The sequence below is a fragment of the Cheilinus undulatus genome, linkage group 3 (assembly GCF_018320785.1).
Source record: "Cheilinus undulatus linkage group 3, ASM1832078v1, whole genome shotgun sequence".
Taxonomy (NCBI): domain Eukaryota; kingdom Metazoa; phylum Chordata; class Actinopteri; order Labriformes; family Labridae; genus Cheilinus; species Cheilinus undulatus.
Genome location: NC_054867.1, coordinates 25,653,732 through 25,679,493, shown reverse-complemented (window position 1 = coordinate 25,679,493; position 25,762 = coordinate 25,653,732). Strand labels below are relative to the sequence as shown.

Below are 25,762 nucleotides of genomic sequence, written 5' to 3'. Positions count from 1 at the left end.
CAAAACCAGGTAGCAGACATGCCCAGCTCTAGTGCTAACCTGAGCTGTACAGGCTAGCACTACCATGGTGTTTGAATGGCGAAGGATGTCAGTGGCTAAAATTAATGTCAAAGCCTATTGGGAGGCGTGCAAAAACATCTGCTCTGCTAAGAGAGGTTTTGGCATGGCTCTGGCGCTTTTCTACAGCTATCCGATCACAAACTCATAACAATTGCAAACTCATGCCGAAGTAGGTGAGCTGAAAAGGCAAAGACATCTTTTCTGCCACAAAAAGCTTTCATTTTTTTCTTAGCGCTTTATTTGATAAAGAAATTTGGTCCAGCTGTGAAAAATCTGCTGCTATACTATGGCTACATCTGAATTAACCACCACACACTGGAGGCAGTCATTGCTAATGCATACATCATAAAATCTAATATTGTGCATCCCTTATTTTTAAATACCACCAATTCATAGATTTCATCAATTTAAACACATGATATTTTAACCACATCCACGTATTGAAATGTTGCCACTGTCTTTGAACAATTTAGACAATGTGAAGGAGTTTCTTTGCAATTTTTTTACCAATTAAAATCTAAGTTGTCCAATGCTGGTTTAGCTCAGTGGGGAGAGCAGGCATCCATATACAGAGGCTATAGTCCTCAATGCACTTGCTGTGGGATGATTCCTAGTCTTTTGTGCATGTCTTCCCATATTTGCCTGTCTGTCTTCAGCTATCCTATCTAAATTATGGCAAAAAGCACGAAAAATAATCTGAAAAAAGAAAAATCTAAATTGCCCAATTGAGTGTCTAGGGTATGTTTTGTTGCCATGGTATCAAACAGGTATCAATATGTTTTGACTTTAACCAGAATCATATCAAAGTCAATATATATATTTTTAATTTCTTTTTAATTTCTTTAATTTCTTACAGAAAAAAATGTGTTGCTATGCAGCTGAAAAACATGAAGATATGACTTGTGGTCTGTATTGCCAAGCTGGAGGTGAGATTAGGGAAATAATGAGTGATTGCCCTCAGCATTGAGATTACAGCGATCTCTAACCTCTCATTGACCCTACAACCTGCCCTCTGTCTCTGGTAGTGACCCCTGCATTAAAAAGCAGCTAAGTCTCCCGCCCCTGCTGTGATTGATGGCGTGTATGCGGGCTTGTCTGCACATGCTGCTTCTCTGTGTGTAATATGATTTTCAGAGCTACTCAGACATGATTATGGGTACATAAGATGATATTGGAGGGCTGCAGCACAAAGGCGCAGTGTGTTACCATTTCATCTGGTGTCTATCTGTCAGCTTTTATTTAGGAGAAGACTGATTACCTGCAGATCTGCTCCACACTTCCATCAGTTTAATCACTGCGGGAGAAAGACTCCACACACACACATACACATTCGACTGCATCTTGAACGATGCTCCTGCTAAGTCAATAAAACCTGGCCATTGTGTTGCATGTATGGGGCTTATTGGGGGTAAAAAGGGATCAATTTCTGCTGATGCATACACAACGAGGAGCAGTAAAGACAGAGACGATGACGGCACAACAAGCCACACTGACACACGCAGCTGTGGCTATAAAGCAGAGCAGAGAGGGAGAAGGAGGGCTGCAGGAAATAAACTGTCATATCTCTTCTTGTCTGCACCACTAGTGCTCTCTATGAAACAAACAACAGTGTTAGTCAGTGGGTTCACATACCTCTAAGACAGACATCATCAACGCTCACTTAATTCTGACTTTCAGCTCATTATCTCTAACAGCACAGTCATTAAACTGACAGGAAGTCACAGCTAAAAATGACTAAATGAATGAATGCAATGACACGATTTTGCTCCAGTAGAAAAATTTGTGGAAGAAGAAAATGCAGCCTAAACTGTAGCATTTGCTGCTGGACTTCTGTACACATTTACTCCCCAGGCTTGTTTGTTCGCTCTACTTCTCATCACTCCCATCTATACAAGAATAGCATGATTGTGTGTATTTTTGTGCTCTGTACAAGAAGAGCTCCACCTGGCGCACTACCAGGGGTCTAATTTTGTGTTATCTGCCCCCTGGGAGTACAGTAGCAGCCAACATTCAGCTACAGGGGTTATCCAGCTTTCTCTTGTGAGTGTAGACTGCAATGCGTGGGTGACTCAGCCTTGGATGCCAAGAGCTGCACGCAGGCTCACACTCTCTCCGGTTCCTGTATCACACATGTGATGACACAAAGAGGGGGTGTAGCACTATTTCGAGGATATATTTTACATAATATCTGTATCACTGTGCAGCTTGTGGCACATATAGTATGAATTTTGTGATGATAGTTTTAGGGTTGAAATACTAAAATGTTTGAGAAATATATTCCACTAGATGTGTGAGCTAACACAGCTCTGCCGTAGTGGAGGTCCCTGCTGAGAACATGGATTAACCTAATTATTTTTCATCCGTATAAGAGCATCTGAGGGAGTAAGGACATCAGGAGGAGGATGATGAGGGAGGCCCTGAGAGAAGCAGAGCAGGCAGGAGAGAGAGAGGCTAATCACATGCTAATATGACGTATCATATTCTGTCCCGAGAACACTCAGTGACCAGAAAAAGCAAATATAAAGTCATAAATAGACCACAGAGGAGGAGGAGGAGAAGGGACAGCATGCTGTGAAAGAGGAGGATGGTTATGTAAAAGTTCAGGCTTGGAGAGATGAACCCTGCCATTACCCACGACTCATGTACACCTCTGCAAAGTGACTCGTATAAAGAGCACTACAGTTGGATGAGCATGTTCAGCAGAGGCCCAAAAATACCACCAAAAGTTCTCCACAGCATTTTAAAACTCCTTTTTCTTCTCTTTGTGATTATGTATTTTTAAATGTTTACCTTGTACTGGGAGGCTCTGGAGTAGATGTGGCTTCTGGGAGGTGGAGTTTCTTTAGATGGTCTGTCCCTTTGGTTGCAGTCCAGCTGGACGTGGCTCTCACACTCCAGGTGACAGGTGTAGCTGCAGTCTGATGGACACAGAAACACACTAATCAGGAACATAAACACTTACAGAACAGTGATAACTTCATCAACAAAAATATGATGAAAATGTTCACTAATGACCTTTTTTCCAAGGAGAAGATGAGACTACGACAAGCTAGAAATAGACCTTCTATATTTAAAAAAACTATGACAAAAAGTAAGTTTAATTTTCTTCATGGGGACAAAAGAGTGTTAGTGATGGGCTCCACACTGTGATATTTTTGTCCGGAATGCGCCACGAGCACGTTGAAAAAATTAGAAGATTTCGGAGAGACCATGAAAGTGTGCTAGCCGACCAAGCTGCTAACTAGCTAACATGCTACAACGTCTCATATTTATCAGCTTGATATGCAGCCAGATGAATCACTTTGGTGTGAAATATGTGAGGATTTATCCATCAATATGAAGTGTTGTAAGATCGTTTTAGTAGTATCAGATATCTAAACATTTAAGTTAGGAAGAGATGTAAGATTTAAAAAACAGACAAGTTAGTTAAACTAATCTCTTTCGGCCAGTCATATGTCCATAGCTCAAAAGATCCAATGTTGAAATCCACCTTGAAACTGGCAAGTTGAACAATAGCCAGCAAACTAAATATACATAGTAACACTGTAATGTCTTCAAGTAAGCCTTGCTGAAACGCCTGCTAGGAGAGGTTTATAAAAAGTAATCTTAATGTGTTTAAATGTCACACAAAGAAATAAAAAATCAGGTTTAGGCAAGAAACTTGAATAGATAAATTTGTTTAGAGCAGTGATTCTCAACAGGTCAGGCACCGTCACCCCCTTAAGAGAATCACAACCCAGATTTTAAGAATTTCCAACCACTCAAATCTGTTTAATGAAAAATGCTGCAATGTAGACCCAAATGGTACAAAACATAATTAAACTAATAGACTGGACAATAAAACATACTTAACGATCACATCATTCAAAAAAGATGTGAAATTCCTTTGTTTTTTTTGGGAAAACTAGTTTTGTTATCCAAAGTAAAGGGGATTACTGAGTGGAAATCATGAGACCAATACAGAAATTACATCATCATAGGAAAACCTTAAAATACATGTATGAATTTACTTAGAGTCCACTTAGGGCTTCCATACACAGATTTTTTTTTGCCCCCCCCCCAGTTTTTTGTCTGGTACATATTTGTGACCCACTGGAAAGAGCTTCACGACCCACTTTTGGTCTTGACTCATCAGTTGGGAACCACTGGTTTAGAGGAAAAATAGAAAAAAGTGTTTTTTCCTGAGCAATATTAAACAAATAAACTAGTTCTATTCAAATGTAATGTTTTTTCATCTTTCCTCCAGGCAACTAAAATATTGATTGCAGAACTGATAAAGACTGAGATTGTTAAGGAGTATTTATAAGGGTATCTATATCAAAGTAATGATCTCCCTCCTTCTGTGAAAGTTTAATCTACTAAAAGAAAAAGTCCTTCATTTACAATATGTTTTTTTCTCATTAGTTAAAATTCTGAAAGTGCCTTAAAATGAGTAACATACATTTAAAATAATTTTGGCTAACCAAGTTTAAAGTGATGACATATTCTCATTAAAAGTCATGCTTTGTTTCAACCAAAACAGGATTAAAATGTTTTGAATTTTTATCTGCCAAAATGTAAATAAGACTTTAAATTTGACTAAAATATGACTAAAAAGCGACTGAGACTGAGACTGAAACTAAGACAGAATCTAAAGTAGCTGCCAAAATTTACAGTATTACAGAGAGACAGGAACCAAACATTAAAAAGAAAAGAATAACGTGCCAAAAACATGTGCGTACATTTTTCTGGATATTTCCCATAAAAGAGTGTGGCGATGAGCAGCTGTAGGTGTATGAGCTTGAAACTATCAGTCAAACCAGCCCCATGCAGCCTTCACATAGAATATTAGCACCATCTAGTGGCTATAGTAGGATGCACAGCCTCTAACTTATGGTACTCATTGATAAAAAAGAAGAAGAAATAAAAATCCCAGTATTTGTAGTATGAATTTGAGTAATTGTAATTCTAGAGGCAATTTCACAGACAATACACCTACAAAGTTAGTGTCATCATGGATCAAATTTACAGAGAAATATTTCAAATCTTAAAACCTAACCTTCATAGAGGACCCATGATTATAATGTTATTAATCAATAAAATAGATTTTATTCTCTAGTGTAGACACATTCAGATTCTCTTATGCTCCAAAAGACGAAATCTGTTTCAGCAATGATAGTGAGAGGAAAGCAACCTAAAGGAGTTTGCTACTTAATAAATTTATTGTCATATATTACACTATTTCTTACATGTAAGGCCATGTTTTGCAATGTCATGATAATAACAACTGTATACTGTAAAACAGACAAACAGCATTATTATACTGGTGGAAACACACCAAAGCTAACAAACTACACCACTACAGAAACTCTGGTTTGTTAAACTGACATCTAACTTCTCATTCAAGAAAAGACAGATTGCAGTGCTTCCCCCAAAAACTTCCCAAAATAGTCCACTGTTCTCTCATTTTTATGTGGTTTCAGATTGGACAGTCTCAGCTTGTTTATGCAGCGCGGACTTTATTGTGGCTGCAGGCTTTCCCCCTGAGATGCACAGCCACACATCTAACTTCTCTTTTCTCATGAAATAATCTATGCTAAAGAAAAATAAGATTTTAAAACCACATGGACAGAGAGAGGAATACAGTTTTGGGGAAACTCGGAGTCAGGTCCCCGTTTTTCCTAAAGCAGAAGAGCTTTCACCATCAAATGGATTAAAGATATTTTAATAGAACACATAACCTAAATATTTTATTAATAAAAGTGTTGATGTCTTTGTTTCATGACTGGTGGTTTTTCTCTCTACTGATGTTAATCCGTGTCCCTTTCAAAGCGGGACACCACAGAGGCTGCAACCCTCAGCATCAGCACTGTAACTATGGCAACAAGCCTCTTGATGATTATTGCAGAAAGAGAGAAGCTCTACTTAAGGTCACTGATAAAAAAAAAGCTATGAATACTGGGATAATTATTAAAACTGATCTTAACAAGAGAGGAATTTTAATTTATTACTTGTTAAACATACTTTGTGCAAATTGTGAAACTATGAGGCTCCATAATTCCCAAGGACAAAAGCACAATAAGACCGTGTTAACTAGCAGGAGAGATACGTGTGGAAAATAGATAAAGGAAACTTAACTTGTGACACCTACAGGTCACAGTATGAGGAGGGATGGACGTAACTATTTACGTGTGTGACACAGAGAGGTTGGCAGAGAGGGACGGTAAGAGAGGAAGGACTGCAGTGCCTCGCTGACAGGAGGGATGTGATGAGGAAAGAGTCAAGCTCAGATAAGCGATGCTCTCTGATGACAGTTTAGAGGTCACTGCAGAAAGAGAGAAAAAAAGGAAGCACACAGGGGAAGGGAGGAGAGAGACTCCTTTCCTTTCCTGCTTTTCATCATTTGATCCATACAGCATTTTTTTAGATAATGTGCCAGGCCTTCAGATCAATGATGAACATAACTCTATTACATATTGGATATAGTGGAAATACACTTCTTTGATTTGTTTGTCAAGATTAAGATGAGAAGACTGATAGCCCTCTAATGTCTGCAGCACTAATAAGCTTTCTCAGCTGAGCACAAAGATTTAAAACAATGGCGGATTCATACCACTGATAAAGCTGCATAGCATCCATAGAAAAACCCTTGATATTTCATGGGTAATGTTGGCCCAAGAACAGCTGTGTTTGGTTTGAGGGGCAATTTGGGGCCATAGGCTAGACAGGGACAGAAATGTTTAGACCAAGTAAGGGTCGTACCTATACAGGATTTAATAATATAAACTCATATGTGCTCGATCAGCAGTGCTAACGTATGATTTCAGCAAACATTCAGCCCCTTGGTCTGACTTTAACTTTTTCAAGTTTCTATGGCAGAAATTTAACATGTTACTGGTGGGATACAATGCCCTAATAGCTTACTTGCTTTCATCTTCTATTTCCGGCCATCTCTCTCTCTTTTTGTATGTAGGAAAGTTCTGAAATAGCTTTCTGTAGTTTGAGTCAGTCTTGCCACCTCACATCAACACTATAAAAAAGGCTAATACCATTTTAAGAAAACAGGGTTTACATTTTGAAACAGGCAACATTTAAATAAAACATCAGAAAATAAAATTAGCACTTTTGTTGCTGTAGGAAATGGTTGGTATTAAGGTCAACATTAAAGGCACAGTGTGTTATATTTAGTCTAACAGTGTTTAGCAAAACACATTTGTAGGGTGTCTCAAATCTCATACTTTTGTTACTATACTATATTACAGTACACTTAAATGCAGTAAAGACGTTAGGTCATTATAAATGAGATTTGATGGCTATTTTCAATCACTATTAAATTAATGGAATTTTTATTTTATGTTAACTACATTTTCTCGATACTTATTTGACCTTAGAGGCCTTTGTCTTGACTGTTGCCGTTGACATGTTAGCTAGTTAGTGGATGCTAACGTTAGCTAGTTAGCGGATGCTAGTGCCAGCTAGCGCACTAGCATGCTAACAGTACAAAATCCACTACATTACAAATACAGCCTCCATTGAAGGTGCAAAGTATTCATAGTTCCACTTGGTATGCTTCTCTGTGTGAATGCACTCTGTGCACTTACGTTCTCAAAATATGTTGTATTTAGTACAGAAGTATGCACCACTTTCTGTAAATATGAAAAATTATATTTACACCAGGGTTGCCAGGTCTGTGACACAACCAGCCCAATGGTCAATCAAAACTAGCCCAAACCAGCCCAAAGCCAAGCCCAATGCTGAAATTCAAAATAAGCCAGTAAAAACCTTTGCCACACCACAAATATTGCTTGTGCGCACACAGTCATGCTGCTTCTCTGTGTGCGGCGTGCATGTCTAAGTGCCATGTTCCATGTTTTCCTGCTTCTCTGCTGGTTGATTTAGTTGTATTTCAGTGTAAATAAACTTCTTTGTTCTGCTATGGATGTTAAATACTCATACACATGGCATAAAAAATGGGTCAGCTCAACCCACAGCCAAAAAATCAACCCATGGCAATATGTAAAAAGTAACTCAATTCTGCAGGAAAACTGTGGACCTGGCAACCCTGATTTATATGTGAAGCAAAATCTATGTTGTCAAATTAACTCTGTCAGAGTTAACACTGATACCTCTACAGAGTCTAAATTGGGAAAACCAGCAGAGTGTTGATTGGACTCTTTTGCGTCAGCTCAACACCTCTTTGTAGCATTAGAAATGTATATGTACAAGTGTTATCCTCCATTGCTGTTTTGTATTGGACACCTGTGGCAAAGTCAAGTGTTTACTAGTAAGGATGGAGCAAAGGGACAACTACAGAGTTGGAAAGCAGCCTTTGATGAGAACAGCTCACCATCCTTTTCTTTCAACAAAGCCTTACCACAGGCAGGTACAAACTAACTTGGTGGATAACTCCACTTATAGTGCAAAAGTGTCTAACATCAAAAACAACATTAGTCTATCAGAAAGAAGAGCAAAGAAACCCCAGCAGCAGTACAACACACAACATCCAAACACATCTTATCACATATATATACATCTAAAAACACTTAAAACACATCTAAACACTTTGCACAAAGACATGATGGGAAAACTCAGACCCCCAGATTTGAAATGGTAGTGCTTCGTTCAACTGACTCTACAGAGTTGGACTAACACTGAATGTATTAACAAATTGGACAAAAGTGTGCAACACAGCATGTGAGACTGTAATCATTTAATCTTGATTATCTTGTTTTAATGATCATGGGAAACCAAAAATGTTATTGCAGTTTAAACTCGGTTAGTAGGTTAGTAGGGGGCCATAATAGGAAACAGGGATTTCCTCACTGCGACGTGTCATTTTAATTGCAAAATCCTACTTCTAGAAAAGGTTATATTTTCAGTCTATTTGCAGACATGATGAATCTCTACACCTAACGTCACCAAGAAACTGAGTGAGCTTCTCCAACCAAAGGTTAAACATTCTTTCAGAGATGCCACAAGGAGATTTATCCTTTCTGACATTCTCCTTCTTCTCATTGCTCCAGAGTGGAGAAAAACTCCACATGTATCATTTAAACTTCCTATGGGTTCAAGCTTAAGATAAATCAGTGTTTGTATTGGGTGTTGGTGGAAGAAGACCCTGTTCCTGGTCTCTCTCATGTAAGTCGGGTGGACAACAAGGAAAAAGGGAGGAACACTCAGAGATTGAAACTTTTCCTGGCCTAAACCTACAAAAACACAGACCCCTGTCAGCAGCTTAAAGATCCAAATTATTCCCACACTGATAAGACACTTAGTCTCTCACTCACATGCAGCTACTGTGTATATACACACACTGGGAGATCAGGATTTCAACATTTTCACCACGTAAACAAAAAAAAAAAAAAAAAGCATCATATAAATTGCAGACATGCTTAAAAACAGTTCTGAGATACTTTGTTGTTCCTTACCTTCAACAACAAGCACAAGGTTAAGATTTAAATGAAACCGATCCTATAATTTAATCAAGGTGTTTATAAAAGGCACAATGATCTGCTTTCAGTTGATAGAAAGCCTATGAGGCCACTAAAAACAGTCTGCTCAACAAACTACATTTGTTTTGTTTTGTAAATATGGATGCACCTCCTTGTGATGCTGCACTGTGCATGTATGAGCGCTAATGAGCAGCAGGAGAAACTGCAGCAGTCATGCAGTGACCCCGAAGGGCTGTGAAGGTTATGCAGGCATGCTGACACAGGCACAATCACAGAGACGCATGAGGGATGAGAGTGAAAAAGAAAGCAAGCACAGGGGGTGTCAGCAGTTAGCAGCCTTTTTATTGTTTGACTGTATTTTTAGGTCTATTAAATGCCAGAGAAACACCCCCTCTATGCTCAGACTTGCAGGGGTTTCCCTTTTACTGGTCATTGGAAAGTACAATGTTGCAGTCTCAGAAATGGAGAAGTTGTTTTGATATTAAATCAGAGAGGTTGATTCCCCTTTTTGAGACATTTAGGAGAAATTGTGTTTAGTGAAACTTCAAGGAATGCAACATCAGCTTTTGTTAAAGGAGCTGCTATCAGTTGAATCTGCACAAACATTGATTTATACACTTTTTTAAACACGCAAATAGTCTGGGAACTACCTCATGATCACAAAACCAAACCTTCATTTGTCAAAGTCAGCGCTTATAAAGAGAAAATGCCTATTAGTACTCGGTTTCCTTTTGGCTTTGAAATATTTCAGTAGGAAAAACTTCAATAACCTTACTAGACTGTTTGAAACGGTACGTGTGATCTAAGTGGGCTCTAATGTAGCTGTCAGCACTCAGAGAGTATTTCAATAAGATACTTTGTCAGCCTAACTAGAAACTGTCTTTTCATATCAACATCAGGTCAAAATGCCATTGTGGTTCTACTTAAATCCAGAAAAATATCAAAGCTGAACAATGTGACATGGATGTGTTTGTGCATAGAGGCATATTCTAGTGTAAAACAAAAATTGTAGTAAAGGCTCTGATTACCAGGTGGCAATCCTTGAATTACGATTAGCCGCCCTCAAATCCCAAACTATGACCAGCTACCTGTCAACTGTATCTATCTTTGCATCTCACTAACAAAATGCCCTTTGTTTCTAGGTCTTAAAATTGTGACTTTGAAGACACATGCACTTATTGACTCCTTAACAAATCCAGCTTAGAGAATTTGCATGCTCTACTTGGTTGCGTTAGTGGAGCAAAGATTACCATTTTGTCATCTTTTTCTTTCCTCACGCACCTGCCTTCCCTCAGTTCACTAACTGGTTTCTCTTTTACTCTCCTTTCTTTGATTGGTTGTCGCAATCTGTTACTCGTCGATTTGTTAGTTTATGCACAATAATTCAACTGTAGTGGAGCAGTGAGCCAATCAACACATGAGAGAGTTTAGTGGGCGTGGCTTAACTGCTTAGGGGCAGGCAGAGGGTAGACAGAGAGTCAATGCAATCAGCAGTTCGGATACAACCTGATGTAAGGTTTTGCCAAATCTCGCAAATTTGTCAGGATGAATCTACATAAAACAAGGGGTTAACATGCAGTCGTATGCATATGTTGTAGGCATGTAGGGTGTTAAAGGTCACATATTATGCAAAATACCCTTTTTCAGGCTTTTCCAGCAAAAATATGTGCCCCTGGCCTGTACACAATCCCCCCAAGAATCAGAAAAATTTAGATTTTTAGACACTCAAAAATCCAATACTGGAGTGTTTTTTCAGCAACAAACTTCACGGGCATGTTTTGGGGACCTCTGAGAACAATATAAACTTGTCTTAAAGGGGCAAAATATATGACCTTTAAGGATTCATCACAGGGTCTGCTGTGTCACACTCACAACCCGGAGCTGGAAAAGGGGAGGAGGTAGCGAGAGTTAAGCTCAATGGCATGTCTTTTGTTGGTCCTTTTCACCCAGCTCATGCTTCATAAAATGCTGCACACACTTGGGAGATGGAGAACAACTTTTGAATCCAGTCTCTGTTACGTAGCTATGAGTACCAATTTTGGCACACCATCACGTTTTAGTGCAGGGGAGAGGGGGGGAGCGAGTAAGAAGGGAGCGGCAGCCGCAGCTCTGGGCCCTTAATCATCTGTTAAAATAGCTTGGACTAATGCCAAAAGACTGCAAAAAGATAATGAGATGAAAGTTTTGGCATTAGTGTGAAAACATGATCAACACAGTATGATGTGTTTTTTCTTTTTTAACATGCAAAAATTTTTGATCTGAATCTAACGACCCAGTGCGCTTTAAGCATGCAACATTGTGCAATGCAATGTCTGTTAAAATACTGATTAGCATAATAGGTCTCTCAAATGTTTTGGTAGGCCACCTGCTCCCCCTTTATCAAACTTATTTGACCAAACTTTGAGAAATAAACAATTTGTAAACATTGCCAAAGTTCCTGGCTGTATTTATGAACCCTAACCACACGCCTGGATGACAGTAACTCGACAAATATGAACCCCCTGCTCCAGCAAAGAGTTAATAAATGCTTTCCATTTGCATGTACATCATGCCACTCCCTTATAAGTCAGTGCCCAGTTGGGTCACCAGAGGCAAATAACTCTGGATCTGCCCCTGACTACAGTGAACACACACTAACATGAAACATGTAGGAAAAGGACTGAAAGATAACTGTAATGAATGTCAGCCATAAACACTCATCAGTATCTGTTCCTCCTGCACAGAGCCGTGGAGTCTACAGTCTGTGTGTGTTGTTTCAACATGAAGAAGAGGGGCTGTGGTGTTATGTGTCACCATGCTAGATGTGTGCAGTCTTTCTCTTTCTCTCTCATCCCCTCATTCCAGTCTGACTGCTTTAAACCTACGCCGCCTCTGGACAGAGCAGGATGACGACGATGATGATGATGTACACAGAGACGGAGGAAGAGACAACACTGGGAAAATACATTAGCACAGTGAAAAGAGATACAAGATGTAAGGATCTATATGTAGTGGCTGGGTTAACTTCCACTGCTGCACTTGGGTTGATAACAGCAAGGGAAAGGAGGAGAAAAGAAGCTTTGATCGCAGCATGTTAAATGGACGAGAAATCTGCTCTCAAAGAGGACATTCATATCACCCTCTCAATGATTCATGATCATGTTTCTCCTAAAATCTCAACCCTCTGACTACCAACTTTCTTGGAAGACCAAGTAGCCGGAAAATTGGCCCTTTTTCTGCATCATCTCCAGTAACTTCCTGCAAGATAGGGGATGCGGGTGCTTGTTTTTCCTGTGAGACAGTGGGTGTGGGACAGACAGATTAGCCATGTTTCTCAGGTCATGGAGGATGCCTGCATGGCAGCAGATACAGACAGAGGGAGGGGCATATTGTACTTACTCCCTGTCTGGTACAGGAGGGAGGGAGGAGGTAAATAGGGTTAAGGTAGCTATAAATTAGGGGCGAGGATATTAACACACTGGCTAATGAATCTAAACAGAGCTCTGCAGGTCTTATGAGGGAATTAGGAGCAGCTTTGGGGTCTGTTGAGGGGCTTTAGACGGTCTGATCCCATCATAGCTCATTTAGAGCAGCTATGTATCCTCTCCTACTGTGCAGACCCTAACGATGCCACTCAAAGTCCTGCTTTACATCTACTATTCCAGCATTATAAATAAAAATATTCTACTTCTACTCTCACAATCTCAAACACTATTAATTAGCAAGCTTCCAGGATACACACAAGACATGACTAAACAAACCTCTATGAGAGAAATAAATAAAATCTGTCCCTTCTCACCTTGACATCTGTGTGTGTTTGTGCACAAACATAATTTCATATTTGATACTGAATCTTGTTTATCTCCATCACCGCAGTGTCTCTAGCTTCCCCTCCCTCAGTTCCTCCATCTGTCAAGCTACCAGAAGCTCCTTAAATTAACCAAACAAATAAGAGAAGAATCAGGCTGTTAGACTTCTTTTCAGGCTTTTAAGGCTTATTCTTTCAGATATCTCTAGGACAACCAAGAAAATCTAGAGGGCTAAAAGATGTGGCTGAAAGCAGCAGATGAAAACACAAAAGGAGTTACTTCCTTCATTATGACAAAGTGTTTTCCCGAAGGGAGCACCGACCTTATAATCCTTAAGGAGCATGAAGTAACCTGGCTAAAATCTAAGCAGCAGTGGCTTCATAAAGCTCACTCTTAGTCCCAATTTACAAGTCAAGCAAAGAAAAAAACATAAGACATTACATTTCCCATGACCCAAATAAATAACTCACTAATAGCTGACCCTTTATGCTTGATAAATGCTAATTTCTTTATAACCCAGTGGCCCACATTTTTAACAGACCTCTATTGAAAGTTTCAGGCTACACCCAAGCTGATAAATCCTGATAAGTTCATCTGGGTTTGTTTTTTATCAGATACTAAAAAAATACTGAAACATTCTGCTGTTATTAAGGACTGAGAATTACTTTTAATAAAACAAACAAACAAACAAAAAACGCCTAAACAGGAAGATAGTTCTATTTTATCTAAGCTTTATGTAGTCTTGATATATTATATACCACCTTATCCTTATCAAAAATGGCCCAGCTTTACCGAACTCTTAAAAAGGCAGTTCATTTTACTTTTAAACCCAAAATCTGAAAAACAAAACAGAAAAAAGGTGAAGAAATTAGCGCTGATTGCATTCTGTTAAAGGAAAAGGACAAGTTTTTGAGAGACATGATATTGTGTGTTTAGCACTAGAGCATGCACAGATGGATTTGTTCAAAAGGTTGTTTGCAATGACGTGATCCTGAATGTCTGTTGGGGGTCAGGAAGTGGGGGACAGCGTTAAGGAATGAATGGGAATGAGAAAAGTTGGCACCTTAAAGTTCTAAATGGACCTCTATGCTGCAATTATCATGAGTAAATTTTTACATACATTGCGTATGATCTTTACACATGACAAAAAAGGGATTTTTACCACAGTTTAACTGAGTTACCTGGCGTGGAGGCGATCAATATCACAACCACTCAGTCCTGCAGACCTCCTAGTGTCTAGCATCGACTAGTCAGATGAGAGGAGACTTGAGGAGTCTAGTACTAAGCTAAAAGGCTTGCTGAGCCCGTATCACATATAAAAAATCATCATTTTGTCACAAACATGCTTATAAGTTAAAGAGGGATCGACTGTCAACCAAATAAACCTTGTGTGGTTAGCCACAGAGAGATGAGCCGTTCACAAATGATCCTGTACTATGAAACAGCTCTTTTATGATAGCCATGGTAGTGAGCTCCAGTTTGAGTACCAGTTTTCTTTCCTCCATCCTTCATTGAAGCTGATACCAAGTGAAGAGCCATTTGGGAGCCAAGTAACCAGCTCCAATGAGCTGATCTAATTGATCTGGATCTCTTTAAAGAGATGGATTTCCCATCACAACGAGAGATGCTGGAGGTTGGTAAGACAGACATCAGCTGAAAAAACACAGGTAAAATGATAGTTTATTGTGCTAAACCATGGCAAAACTGTACTAAACCAAACTGGACCTCTATGTGGAAACAGACCCAGGTGACACCAGATTTTAGAAGGAGGCTTTTTAAATTCCTGCGCACCATGTTTCTCCATAGGTTTTTAAAACTTAAGAAAAAAAGCAATCTGCTAGAATATTTCACTACTGTCAGGGCACAAAGGTAGCTTTTTAAGAATGTTTACATTTGCATCCCAGTGGTTGTTCTCTGCTGGTGTGTGACATTATCTGCAAAGAACCTGTATCAGTATCTGCTAATATTGTCCCTTTTGAAAAACACTGGCCATTGACGAATGATGTGGGCATAACAAATGTCAATAGCATCTGTTTTTTCGTATCAATTTAATGCTGATGCCATGCACACCCAATGTCGGAGAATTATTATTGGGCAGAAGATGTGACCTGTTGGACAAACTCTGATCTGTTTTTGTGGTCAAACAAGAGAGAAAACAGTGGTATTGTGGGAGTCTTAGACCAAAAGAAGTAATGAAATTAAGCATCTGAATTGACATGGGCAAGCGGCTAAATTTTCATTTGAAACATTGGTCTCATCATAGGTCCTGATTTTTACAATCAGTGCATCTCTAATAAACACAGATCTCCCAATTTTAACACTCCCTCAAAACCACCTTGTGTCCTTGAGAATGAAATCACAGACAACAAGAGGACAAAATGTATTGTATCATATCATCATACTAAGATTGGGGTGGGTCATTTTTGACCACAAGACAGTGACCCTGAAAACATAAACTCCATGGTCCCTTTAATGAATCATGCCTTCCAATCATAGGGTGACAGACATCATGTTCCTTTTCTGGCATTTTAGAGAAACCTAGAGGATTTTCCAGACAGCCTCATCCAAGATTTGGACTTTTAAGGAGGATAAAAATAGATAAAATAAGAGGATGTAGGGAATCTGTTTCAGGCAGTTTCATCCAACAAAGATTAAATGGGGTTTCCTCCAGGGAGCACCGTCTAAAAATACACGTTTTCTGCCTACCCTGGCTCAAGCTGTTGGTACTTCCTCTAAAGAGGCTGCAGCATGACGTCACTCAGGTGGAAGGCCAAGTAAATGACGAGCATCACCCTGAGTCATGTTTGGTCAGTGTCTTATCAAGCTTACACAGAAGGAAACACACATAGAGACACAGGCTCACAAAAGAGCTGAAGTAACATCTTTCTCTTTCAGCTGTCAGTCTAATGCTGTGAATGGATCAATACTTATGCAGCACACAGCCATTTTGCTCCCTGTCTTGCTTTTTTTTTTTTAGCCCAGCCACACTTTGAGATAGTGTTACATTATGTTTACATCACTCCACTGAAAAAATAGAGCATTAGCCATTCATCTTTTTGGATATGGGAAAAATCAATACCATGCAGCCTCCAGCAGGCTCATTGTTACCTCTTATGTCTGCTTCAAAGAAAAAGTCAATGATATAATTCAGTTAGGTAGAATTTTCTAGACTGTTTGAAATGATCTACATTTTATTTGTTTCTGCATAAGTCTAAAGCATTACGTTTAGTGGACTGTAGATCCAGCTGCTTTAATCTGACCTGTTAACTGGACTATTCTGTTGTTTGTACCATATCTGCAGCCTGTATCCTCATAGTCTTACACACATAGACTCATAAAACAAAAGCCACAGGGATAGATCATCAGTCAGACAGGAGGGGTCCACTATAGACAAAGAGTAACCAGGCATGAGGGCACCACCGTTCACAGATAGACGGCCTGATGCACACAATACCCAAATATTTTGGCCCACAGCCGACCTTTGAGGCCAAACCAGCTCAACCTGTCGACTCATCACCTTTTCCTTTCTTTCCAAAATACAAACCTCTATAATGGACAAACAGTTTAACTTCACTTTCTCAAATCAGATTTTTTTCAATCTCCTGTTCTTTTCCATACCTGAAGTGAGCAGAGATCCGTTGGAGGATGATCGTCTGAGAATGCGCAGGCTGTCACTCCAGGAGCGAGACTTGGGCAGCCTCTTCAGCAGCCGCCCCAGCCGCCGTGACACCTGTCCGAAGCAGGCACTGCCCACCTCCCCTTCAGAGTCCCCCCTGACCTCCTCCAGACGCAGCTGGACCTGACCGAGGAACGTCCCGCCCACCCCCACGCCCTCAACTCTCCCTGACCCGGCCACCTCCTCTGCTTCCTCCGGTCCCGGGACGAGCGGTGTTATCTGTGCCATGGATGGAGCATGGTGGCACCATCCAGTGGGCACTGTCCTGTGAGCGTAGCCCTCGCTGGCCCTCCTCTCCTGCCCCCGGCTGCCCCTCTCCCTCTGAGGGCTGCTCCAGCGCCAGCCCCCCCAGTTCCCCCCTCTGCCATCCCAGCGCAGCCACTCTGCCACCGGTGCCACGCTCCGAATAAACAGCCCCCTCTCCGATCGCTCTGCCACCCCTCCACCTGTACTCCTAGCGCACCTCTCCACTTGCCTCACACTTTTCTCCTCTGACGACTGCTCCTCACACCTCAGCGTGCAGACATGAGCCCCCTGAATCTCTGCTGTACTACTTGTTCCTCCTGTAACGTCTCTCTGTTATCAATGCACCCTCATCCTCTCTCTCCCTCTCTCTGTTTCTACTGCAGCACCCACACACTCTGCAGTAACAAACAGCCAGCTTAAAGAGACAGAGACCCCTCTAGTCCCCCCTCTCCTCTCTTTTACTCACTCGGTGGCTGACTGTACGCACTTCATTCATTAGTAGAGAACATGGTGGGATCTCCAACAATAGAGCAGAAGCATCAGCATGCTGCAGGGATGGTTACCGCCTCTTCTCTTCTCCCCCTTTATTCCCTTCCGCCCTCTTGGTGTGAAGCCCTTCAGCTCGATCTAGGGGAATGAGTCAGCCATCCAAGCCAACCTCACAACAGTTGCATATCTTGCATCACCTCGAAAGAGTGGGTTGAGGTGATGCGCAGTCCGGCTGTTATTAATATGCACTGTGAGAGAGACAGAGAGAAAGAGAGCTACTGGGAGTTCTTCTGCCCTACTTCTAAAACTGAAGAGTTTGGAGGAAGAGGATGTGCGCACCATTTTTACTCACAAGTGTGACATAATCACAATCAATGACATAAGATGATGCAGCTCTGATATCATTGTTTTAGTGTCATCACAACACTGAGAGTCATATTGTATTCTTTATATCTAACAATTCCTACATCCTTTTCTTTAAATGCTTAAGGGTGTCTTTGTGGTGTCCTTTCTGCTCAAGCCACCTCTGCCAATGCAGTCCTCCTAACACTATCCGCCAAGGGCGACCTAAATATAGCCTGGTTGAAAATCCCTACTGTTCTGCCATACATACAGCCGAACATCAAGGCATAAAGGCACGAAGAAAACCAAAAAAACACCTTCAGGTACTACAGCGAAAAGAAAACCATTATCCTGTCACTTCCATTTTCAAGGTCAAATATCTCAATTAGTGGGCGACTGGGCGTCGCTTTATTTCTTCTAGGAAACGACACAAAAATACATAAAAAGAACAGAGTAGTACTGTGCTTAACATGTGCTCAATAGTTTTCAATGAAGCCTTGTTTTCAGGTTCTATTTGTTTTCAGTCATAGACATATGAGCTCTGAAGGAATGTTTTGGCTAGTATAAGGAGCTGGCAGTGCAGCAGCTCTGGTATGCCGGGAAAAGAAGGTTATGAGCCATTTAACACAACCCTCCGTCCATGTTTTCTTCTTCCACAGTGAATGAAGCTCTAAGAGCACCAATGTGACACGGCTGAAAGCGCTTCAGAGACAAAGTCTGCACTGTGTTGATGAAGGGAGGAGGTAAAATAAGGAAAAGACGGGGTTTGAGAAAAAGCACATCCTCCAGAGAGAGACAAGGAATGCCATGGGGCATAAAGACCACACTTGGAGGGTTAAAGTGAAGGTCTGTGGTAAATCTCTGTGTGTGGGGAGCTCCCTGGCAGCCATGTGTCAATGTGAGTATCCCTCCTCGTCCCTGTAGTGACCAGCACATGACCCCCACATCTGCGCTCTAGCAACAACAGCAGGCTCCTCTCCCCGTGCAAATATTTAAACCCAAATACTGTTAAAAGGGTTTTATGAAATTCTGAGAACTACAAGAGCTGATGTTGCTCACATGCAAAAATGCTGCTTTTCCTGTTGGGAAATCATGTTTGAATGAGCTCTGGTCTCCAGAGCGTTCACCTTGTGTTCTGCAAATACAGCCATTTTAAACAGTCTCTAGAGTGCAGAGTTGTTGAATGTGATTAACTGGTGACAGGGGGTAGTTGATAAAATATCTTGGCTATTTCATCAACATTTTAAAGCATTCCTCAATCAGAATGTCAGGGGTTTCCTTATACCAGCATGCAAAATTTGAGGAACTATTACTTTTTTTTTACAACATGGTTATTTTGACAGAATAGCCCACTGGGGGATCCCCTTTGGTTTCAGGATATTATAACTGATACTTTACTCACTAACACTTTGAGTTTTCAGTTCCTATTAGGAGAACTACTATGAAATAAATTCATTATATAAAAGGCATATGCCTGCACTGTATGGAAAAAACACGCAGTGTGCAATAACATTGTTCACTATTCCGATAATAAAATACAGTGCAATAAGGAAACAAAATTATAGAACGTATATAAGCAATAAAATTCAATATGCTCTACACAGTGCCTTCTTGTATATGAATTAAGTTGTTTCAAGCAGTGGTTCTCAACTGGTGGGACACGACTAGGGGTCTTAAAAAAATGGTGACAAAGGTCATGAATTCCTTGTTAGACATGCATCGATACCTTTTATTTTACCGTTTTACTGTGAAATAGGATAAATTTAAATGTTTGAGCAGTAGTTCAACTAATTTAGCTCCTCTTCTTGCAATAAATGGCTACTTTTCCCATGATAATGAAGTGATTTTACAAGTTCTCTGGAAAACTGGCAACAATTGACACATAATGATGGGGAAATATGGTATATAATTTGTCAGTTTTGTCCCTTTTTTTATATCAGGTATTTTGCTCCAAACTGCAACATATTAATTTAACTAAACATGTGTTGTTGAAAACTGTTTAGAAACTTGTGTCGCAATCTGATGTCAGACAGACCGATTGGTCCTGAGGTCGGACCAGTTGAGAAGCACTGGTTTAAAAGATAATAATGCTGGTATTAAAAATTTCAGAACTTTTAGTGGTGTTTATTGAATTAAAAACTTAGTGACATGACCTGTTATTTGTATGTGATGAATAAATATTAATGGAGCTAGCAGTTTTTGCTGATGTTTTGCCAAGGCTTATTTCAGGACATAATTACTGGTGAAAACTGATTATTTCTCCAAAGTGTTACAAAGAACATGCATATTATTTATGGAATAATAGGGATTTCTGACAGTTTGACAGCTCTGACTTAAGTCAAACACTGCTATCCACACACTGTTGGTATATGTAATTGTACAAAACAGGGCTAAATATTAGCACACTTGAATGATCCAACTTCTTAAGGTACAAAAACAAAAGACTTACAAGAAAACTGAAAGGTCAGCTCTCAAAAATGTTTTTTCAGGTTTCTTTAATTCTGGGTAAGGTGAACGTGTTTGGACAGGCAGTTATCTTAAGCATTTATCAAAACGCCGGCGTTGTCTTGTTTACCACCTTGTGCTAGTGGTCTCTATCAAACAAAAACAAAAGATGGCAGAGATGCGCCGCTCAGCTCTGTTCACCTCCACTGCTTGTTTCTTGCTTTGAAGACTTTGTTCAATAAAAACTGCACTCCATATGGTGTATTTACAAGGCTGCCAAAAGATAAACATTTTGAATCATCGTTAATCTCTGGATATCTGTATTTACTTGCGATTAATCGCACCCTTTTTACTGCATTTTAAAATTTCACTCTTTTGCTTTACCTTTTCTTGTTGGATGGGGATCTTCTTTGATAAGTAGACTGAAATTTATAACATGAAGGCAATGAAAGAACTCAACAAAAATACGCATAAAGCACAGAAGTAATCATTCTTTCAAAAGAACATGATCAGACAAATTCACCATATGGGATAGATATTTGTATCTCTCATATGTATTTTGAACAAAAAACTCACTATAGGTCTGCATTTGGAGAAAGTGTAAAGTAAAAATGTAATTAAACTCACTGTGTTTTAGTCTGCACTGCACTCAGGGTAGTGTGACGTCACAGGGCTTCAGCAGTCCTCTGCCCGTACTATTTCTATGCCTTAGTCACCCATCAAATCTTTATACTAGGAACATAATCGTACTGTTAGTAAGGAGAAAATCATAAAGACCTTACTCTTAGTGTAAATCAAAGTGGAAACACTCAAAGGGTTAAAAAGATGGCTAGTGGAGCTGATTTTATCAGTGCCTGCTGAGAGAGAGAGGGAGAGAATGAGCCTACCTGGGTGAGCAGTAAGCATCCATACAGCTCTAAGTACTGCTGTTCACACCTGGTCTGAACATTATCATTCCTCAATGTCTCAGTGATCACCTGAAGTCTTTCTCTCTTCATATGCAAATAAACATGGAGACTCATTCACCTTCAGTAGCCTTTGAAGACAGGAAATAATGCAGACATGCTGCAGACACAAGCAGTGTGTTAATCAACTGTTTCTTTCTTGTTTTGTTTTTCTTTTAATGTATAGAGACTCACCTTATAAAACAGTGTTAATCATCTAGAGACAGTATTGAAAAAGACGGACTGGTATGATTCCCGCCATCCAGAGATATCAATAGCAAGCATCTAGCTCGTGAGTCTATGTACAGTGCTTAACAAATTTATTAGACCACCTGTCATAATTGTCTCAGAGACCATCCGGCATCATGAAGTGCTTTAATGCGGACTCTTTCATTTTCAGTCAGCTCTCGACGTTTTACCATTTTGAACAGGAATGAGGAATTTCAAACTGAATTCACCTTTTTATACCCAAATTTGAGCCGGCTGACCGGGCTGAAATGAATGAATCAAGCATAACATTCAACCACTAAAACTCATTTTTCTGGTCAGGAATGCAAGTAAATAACTATAATTTGACATATTATTTAGGAAATATTAATGTGCTTTACTATTTTTTCAGTTTTTTTGTAAATCAGTAAATTTGAAAATTCATGGATAACAATAATAATTATATTTTAGCATTAAAAACATTTGGGTTAAAAAGCTTCTACATATTGGTGTATTAACCACTGTAGACACATAAAAAATCATTTTGGTAATTACCAATGCTGTTAATTTAGGGCAGCTGTGGCATAAACCTTACTTTGGTTAGGGTTAGGGTGGTCTAATAAATTTGTTAAGCACTGTACATATAAAGAAAACTACAAGATAAATGCTTACTGTTAATATCTATGGATGGTGTCATTAACAAAATGCAGAAATATTGTTTACTTTTAGGCTCCACGTGGCCTGGCTTATCTCTTTAGTATTACAGTTTAGTCAAAATTACCTGGTTCAACATCAATGTTCTGTTTTTACATTCTTAACATCGTGTTTAATGACGTGAGTCTATGCATACATAAAAATAAAAAAAGGGGGTAAAGGTCCACTTAATCAATGTGCTGCTCGTGTTCGTAATCTTGCCATTTTTTCTTTTTTTTAAAAGGCTATTGATGGTGAATGGGTGCCATGTTTGCATATAAAATAGGAAAAGTTCAAGTGATCACTGAAACATTGGGATATGATGAGAATCAGTCCAGATGAAGGTGTTAGGAAATGATGAGGTGCACTCATGCTCACAATAAAAAAAAAATGATGGGTGACTGATGCATAGAAATAGTACGGGCAGAAGACTGCTGAAGCCCTGTGATGTCACATTATCCAGCAGACTAAAACATGGGGGCCTCTTGGTGAGTTTATAATTTCAAACTTTCTCAAAATGCAGACATCTAGTGAATTTCTGTTCAATATACATATTAGATAAAACATGTCTTTCCATTAAGATGAACTTGTCTTGTAATGTAAGGTTCCTATTAAATTATGACGGACATTTCAGTGCAAAAATTCCATGCTTGTACCTTTAACCAAGAATCTTTTTTGTGTCAAATAGTCTTAGATTGGTGCATTGCATGGCATGATAGCTGTAACCAAAAGTGGATGTTTTTTTGTAGTTTTGGAGGACAGCACCAGTATCCAGTATGAAATGTGTTCAAAACTACATTATAGTGTGTTATGAATTATTCACTTCTCTATACATACTAACAAAAAAAGGGTTAATCCTATCATATCATGTTGTGTCGTGTCCTGAGTTACTCTGCAGCTCCCACACCTAATCTTTAAATGTAAACTAGTCTATATACGGTTAGATGTTCATGTCATGTTTAGCAGAGATTAGATGAAGAATAAAGAGAACCTGATGTGTTAGAGCACAAGAACCACTGGTACTGGAAACAGCATGACTCCCTGAGAGCTTTAATTAAATATTAATCTGATGTCTGACTCCGTCTGCTAGTCTGTAATCCCAACTGCTCTATCCCCGAGACATAATCCCAGACCAGAGACACCCAGAGCTGGGATTAAGAGGGCTGCCATTACTCCCTGCTTCTCGCTTGCATTCCCTGACCAACAGTTGAGTACAGAGAGATGACAAATAAGATCATAAAAGAAAAGGTGAACAGCAACCCAGATCTACTATACAAATGCATACAACTGTAATGCATTGGATTTCCAACATTTTATACACTTGTTTATCATACTTTCTCTGTGAATATTGGTCTGTAATAGCTGAGTTGACAGTGCGCCCATCAAAAAGGATTTGGCCGTAGGAAAGCATACAGTAGAAATACAGTTCCCTGAATAAGCCAGATTAGTCAATAAAGATGTCATACAGACATTACAGTTTTCTAGACTGACACTTATCATGTTGACATGTTGCTAATATGCTTATTTTTATGCACCATTAAGGGCCTTAATCCACAAATTGCTCTCATCTGTGTGTATTTATGCATAAATGGAGTGGGGGTTGCTGTATACTAGCAGTGACATGCCTCAAATCAAACTCCCATGAGAAGCAATAAAGACTTTGGAAAAAGCAGCAGCAGGGCCAAAAGCCAGCAGTGGGAATAAATTCAGAGGATTACACAATAACACGCAGACTATGAGACTGGGAGCTCTGGCTGAAGATTGACAGATTCCAGTGTAGGTCAAGGCCACATCACAACCCTCCCAGGGGGGGGCTGCATCTCTGTTTCTAGAAGATTCATTTGCAACAAAGCAAACACAGATACAGGGTGATAAATTAAAGACAGACTGAGGGAGCAAGGCATACGGCAAGACAAAGACGCAGGATGATGGTTGTTTATGGCTGCATGGCCTCCGTCTCTCACTCCCTGTCATTTGCTGGGTGTAGTTGAAAGAAGAGCATGTGTGTGCGTGTGTGTGCTGTTTCTATTTAGGCAGTTTTGGTTTTGTTTCTTCCCGCAAAAATACCCTGACATACCTAAATTTGTATTGCTTGTCATAAATGTCCCAATGACCCCCATGCCTGCATACCACGATCATCTGATGTTTCTAGAGGAAAGAAAAGCAGAAAAGGCTTCCAGAGGACAGGATGAAACCACAGCCAATTAGCTTGATCCATAATGGAGGCTAAAAACTTAAAAACTCATGACCTGGTGTGCGTGTGTTCCACTGTATGTGTGTGTGAATAGTGTTCCAGTAATCTCTGCTCTCGCTCCATTGAGCTCTTGCTGATAGCACACTAAATCAGACAGCTCTGCAGTGCTGGACAAACTCTCGCTCTTTTCTCCCCTATCCCTCACTCACACTGGCTCTTTCCCATCGCTCTTGTTCTAGCCCTCCGTCTCTTTTAATTCCTATCACACTGCCTCTCTCCACTCTCCTCAGGCTCTTTCCATTATATTTGCCATCTCGAATCCAACTACTTTTCATCAGTTCCTTTCTTTTTCCACTTCCCATTTGCTCTCTTTCCCATTTATCTGCCCCTTACTTCTCTTCATTTGCTTTATCTCACACCTCTCTGCAGTAGAGCCAGAGTTCTGCTGACACAAAGCCAGCTCAGCATGCACCACAGACACACACACATGCACTAATACAGCAGGCATGCATGTACAGTATGTGTGCAGAAACTGATGACCACACAAATCTCTGATGTGTGATTGGTGAACGTGAGTGCCAGATTAAACACATATCCTGACTGCCAAGTTAAATTGGCTTTGTCTGAACTCTCTTTGTCCCAGAGCAGCGCAGGTAGGAGTGATGTCATGAGCACAGGCCAGTATTTATAGTCAGAACAGTCAGGTATGTGACTCCAGGGATACAAGGTACAATTAATCTAAAGAGATTAAAAGGGCTGTAAGTACGCTATAAATAATCAAAAATACTGCAGTCACTGTCGCTTAGCACACATTACTCCTTCCTATTCTGAAGCACTAACATTTCTCCTTATAGACTCACAATCAAGTGAGTTTTCCAGATTTTCCTCAATGCACCATTGAATTCATCTCTCTCTCCCTCAGTAGTGGCTGCAAATCAAAGAGGGAGAAACTCTGGGAGGCAAAGCTGGAAGGACAAGATAATGGGCTTTCCATTAAAGGATTTTTGGCTTGTCTGTGTGAAAATGTCCTTCTCTGTCATTCTGGCTACTCACAAAGTCAGAAGCACATTTTCTTTTGTGTAGCAACACACTGCCACCAGTATGGCAGAGTGAATCACTGGGCCACTTACTAGAATAAACTAAAATAACACCATCAAAGAGAGACAGACAAAAAGTAACACATCCTACAATTATCACCTTGCATGTTCTTGTCAGTTTTGTGGAATTACTCAAAATTACAAAATTGA

General features: G+C 39.9%; 1 protein-coding gene across 2 annotated transcripts in view; it reads right to left on the bottom strand.

Annotated features, from left to right (window-relative positions):
• rassf5 (Ras association domain family member 5) overlaps positions 1 to 25,762 on the bottom strand; it is a 47,154-nt gene that overhangs the window by 20,376 nt on the left and 1,016 nt on the right. For both annotated transcript variants that reach the window (XM_041783995.1, XM_041783996.1), the window contains exon 2: positions 2,851 to 2,978. In XM_041783995.1, coding sequence (XP_041639929.1) covers positions 2,851 to 2,978 — 128 coding nt within the window. The remainder of the gene's footprint in view (positions 1 to 2,850; positions 2,979 to 25,762) is intronic.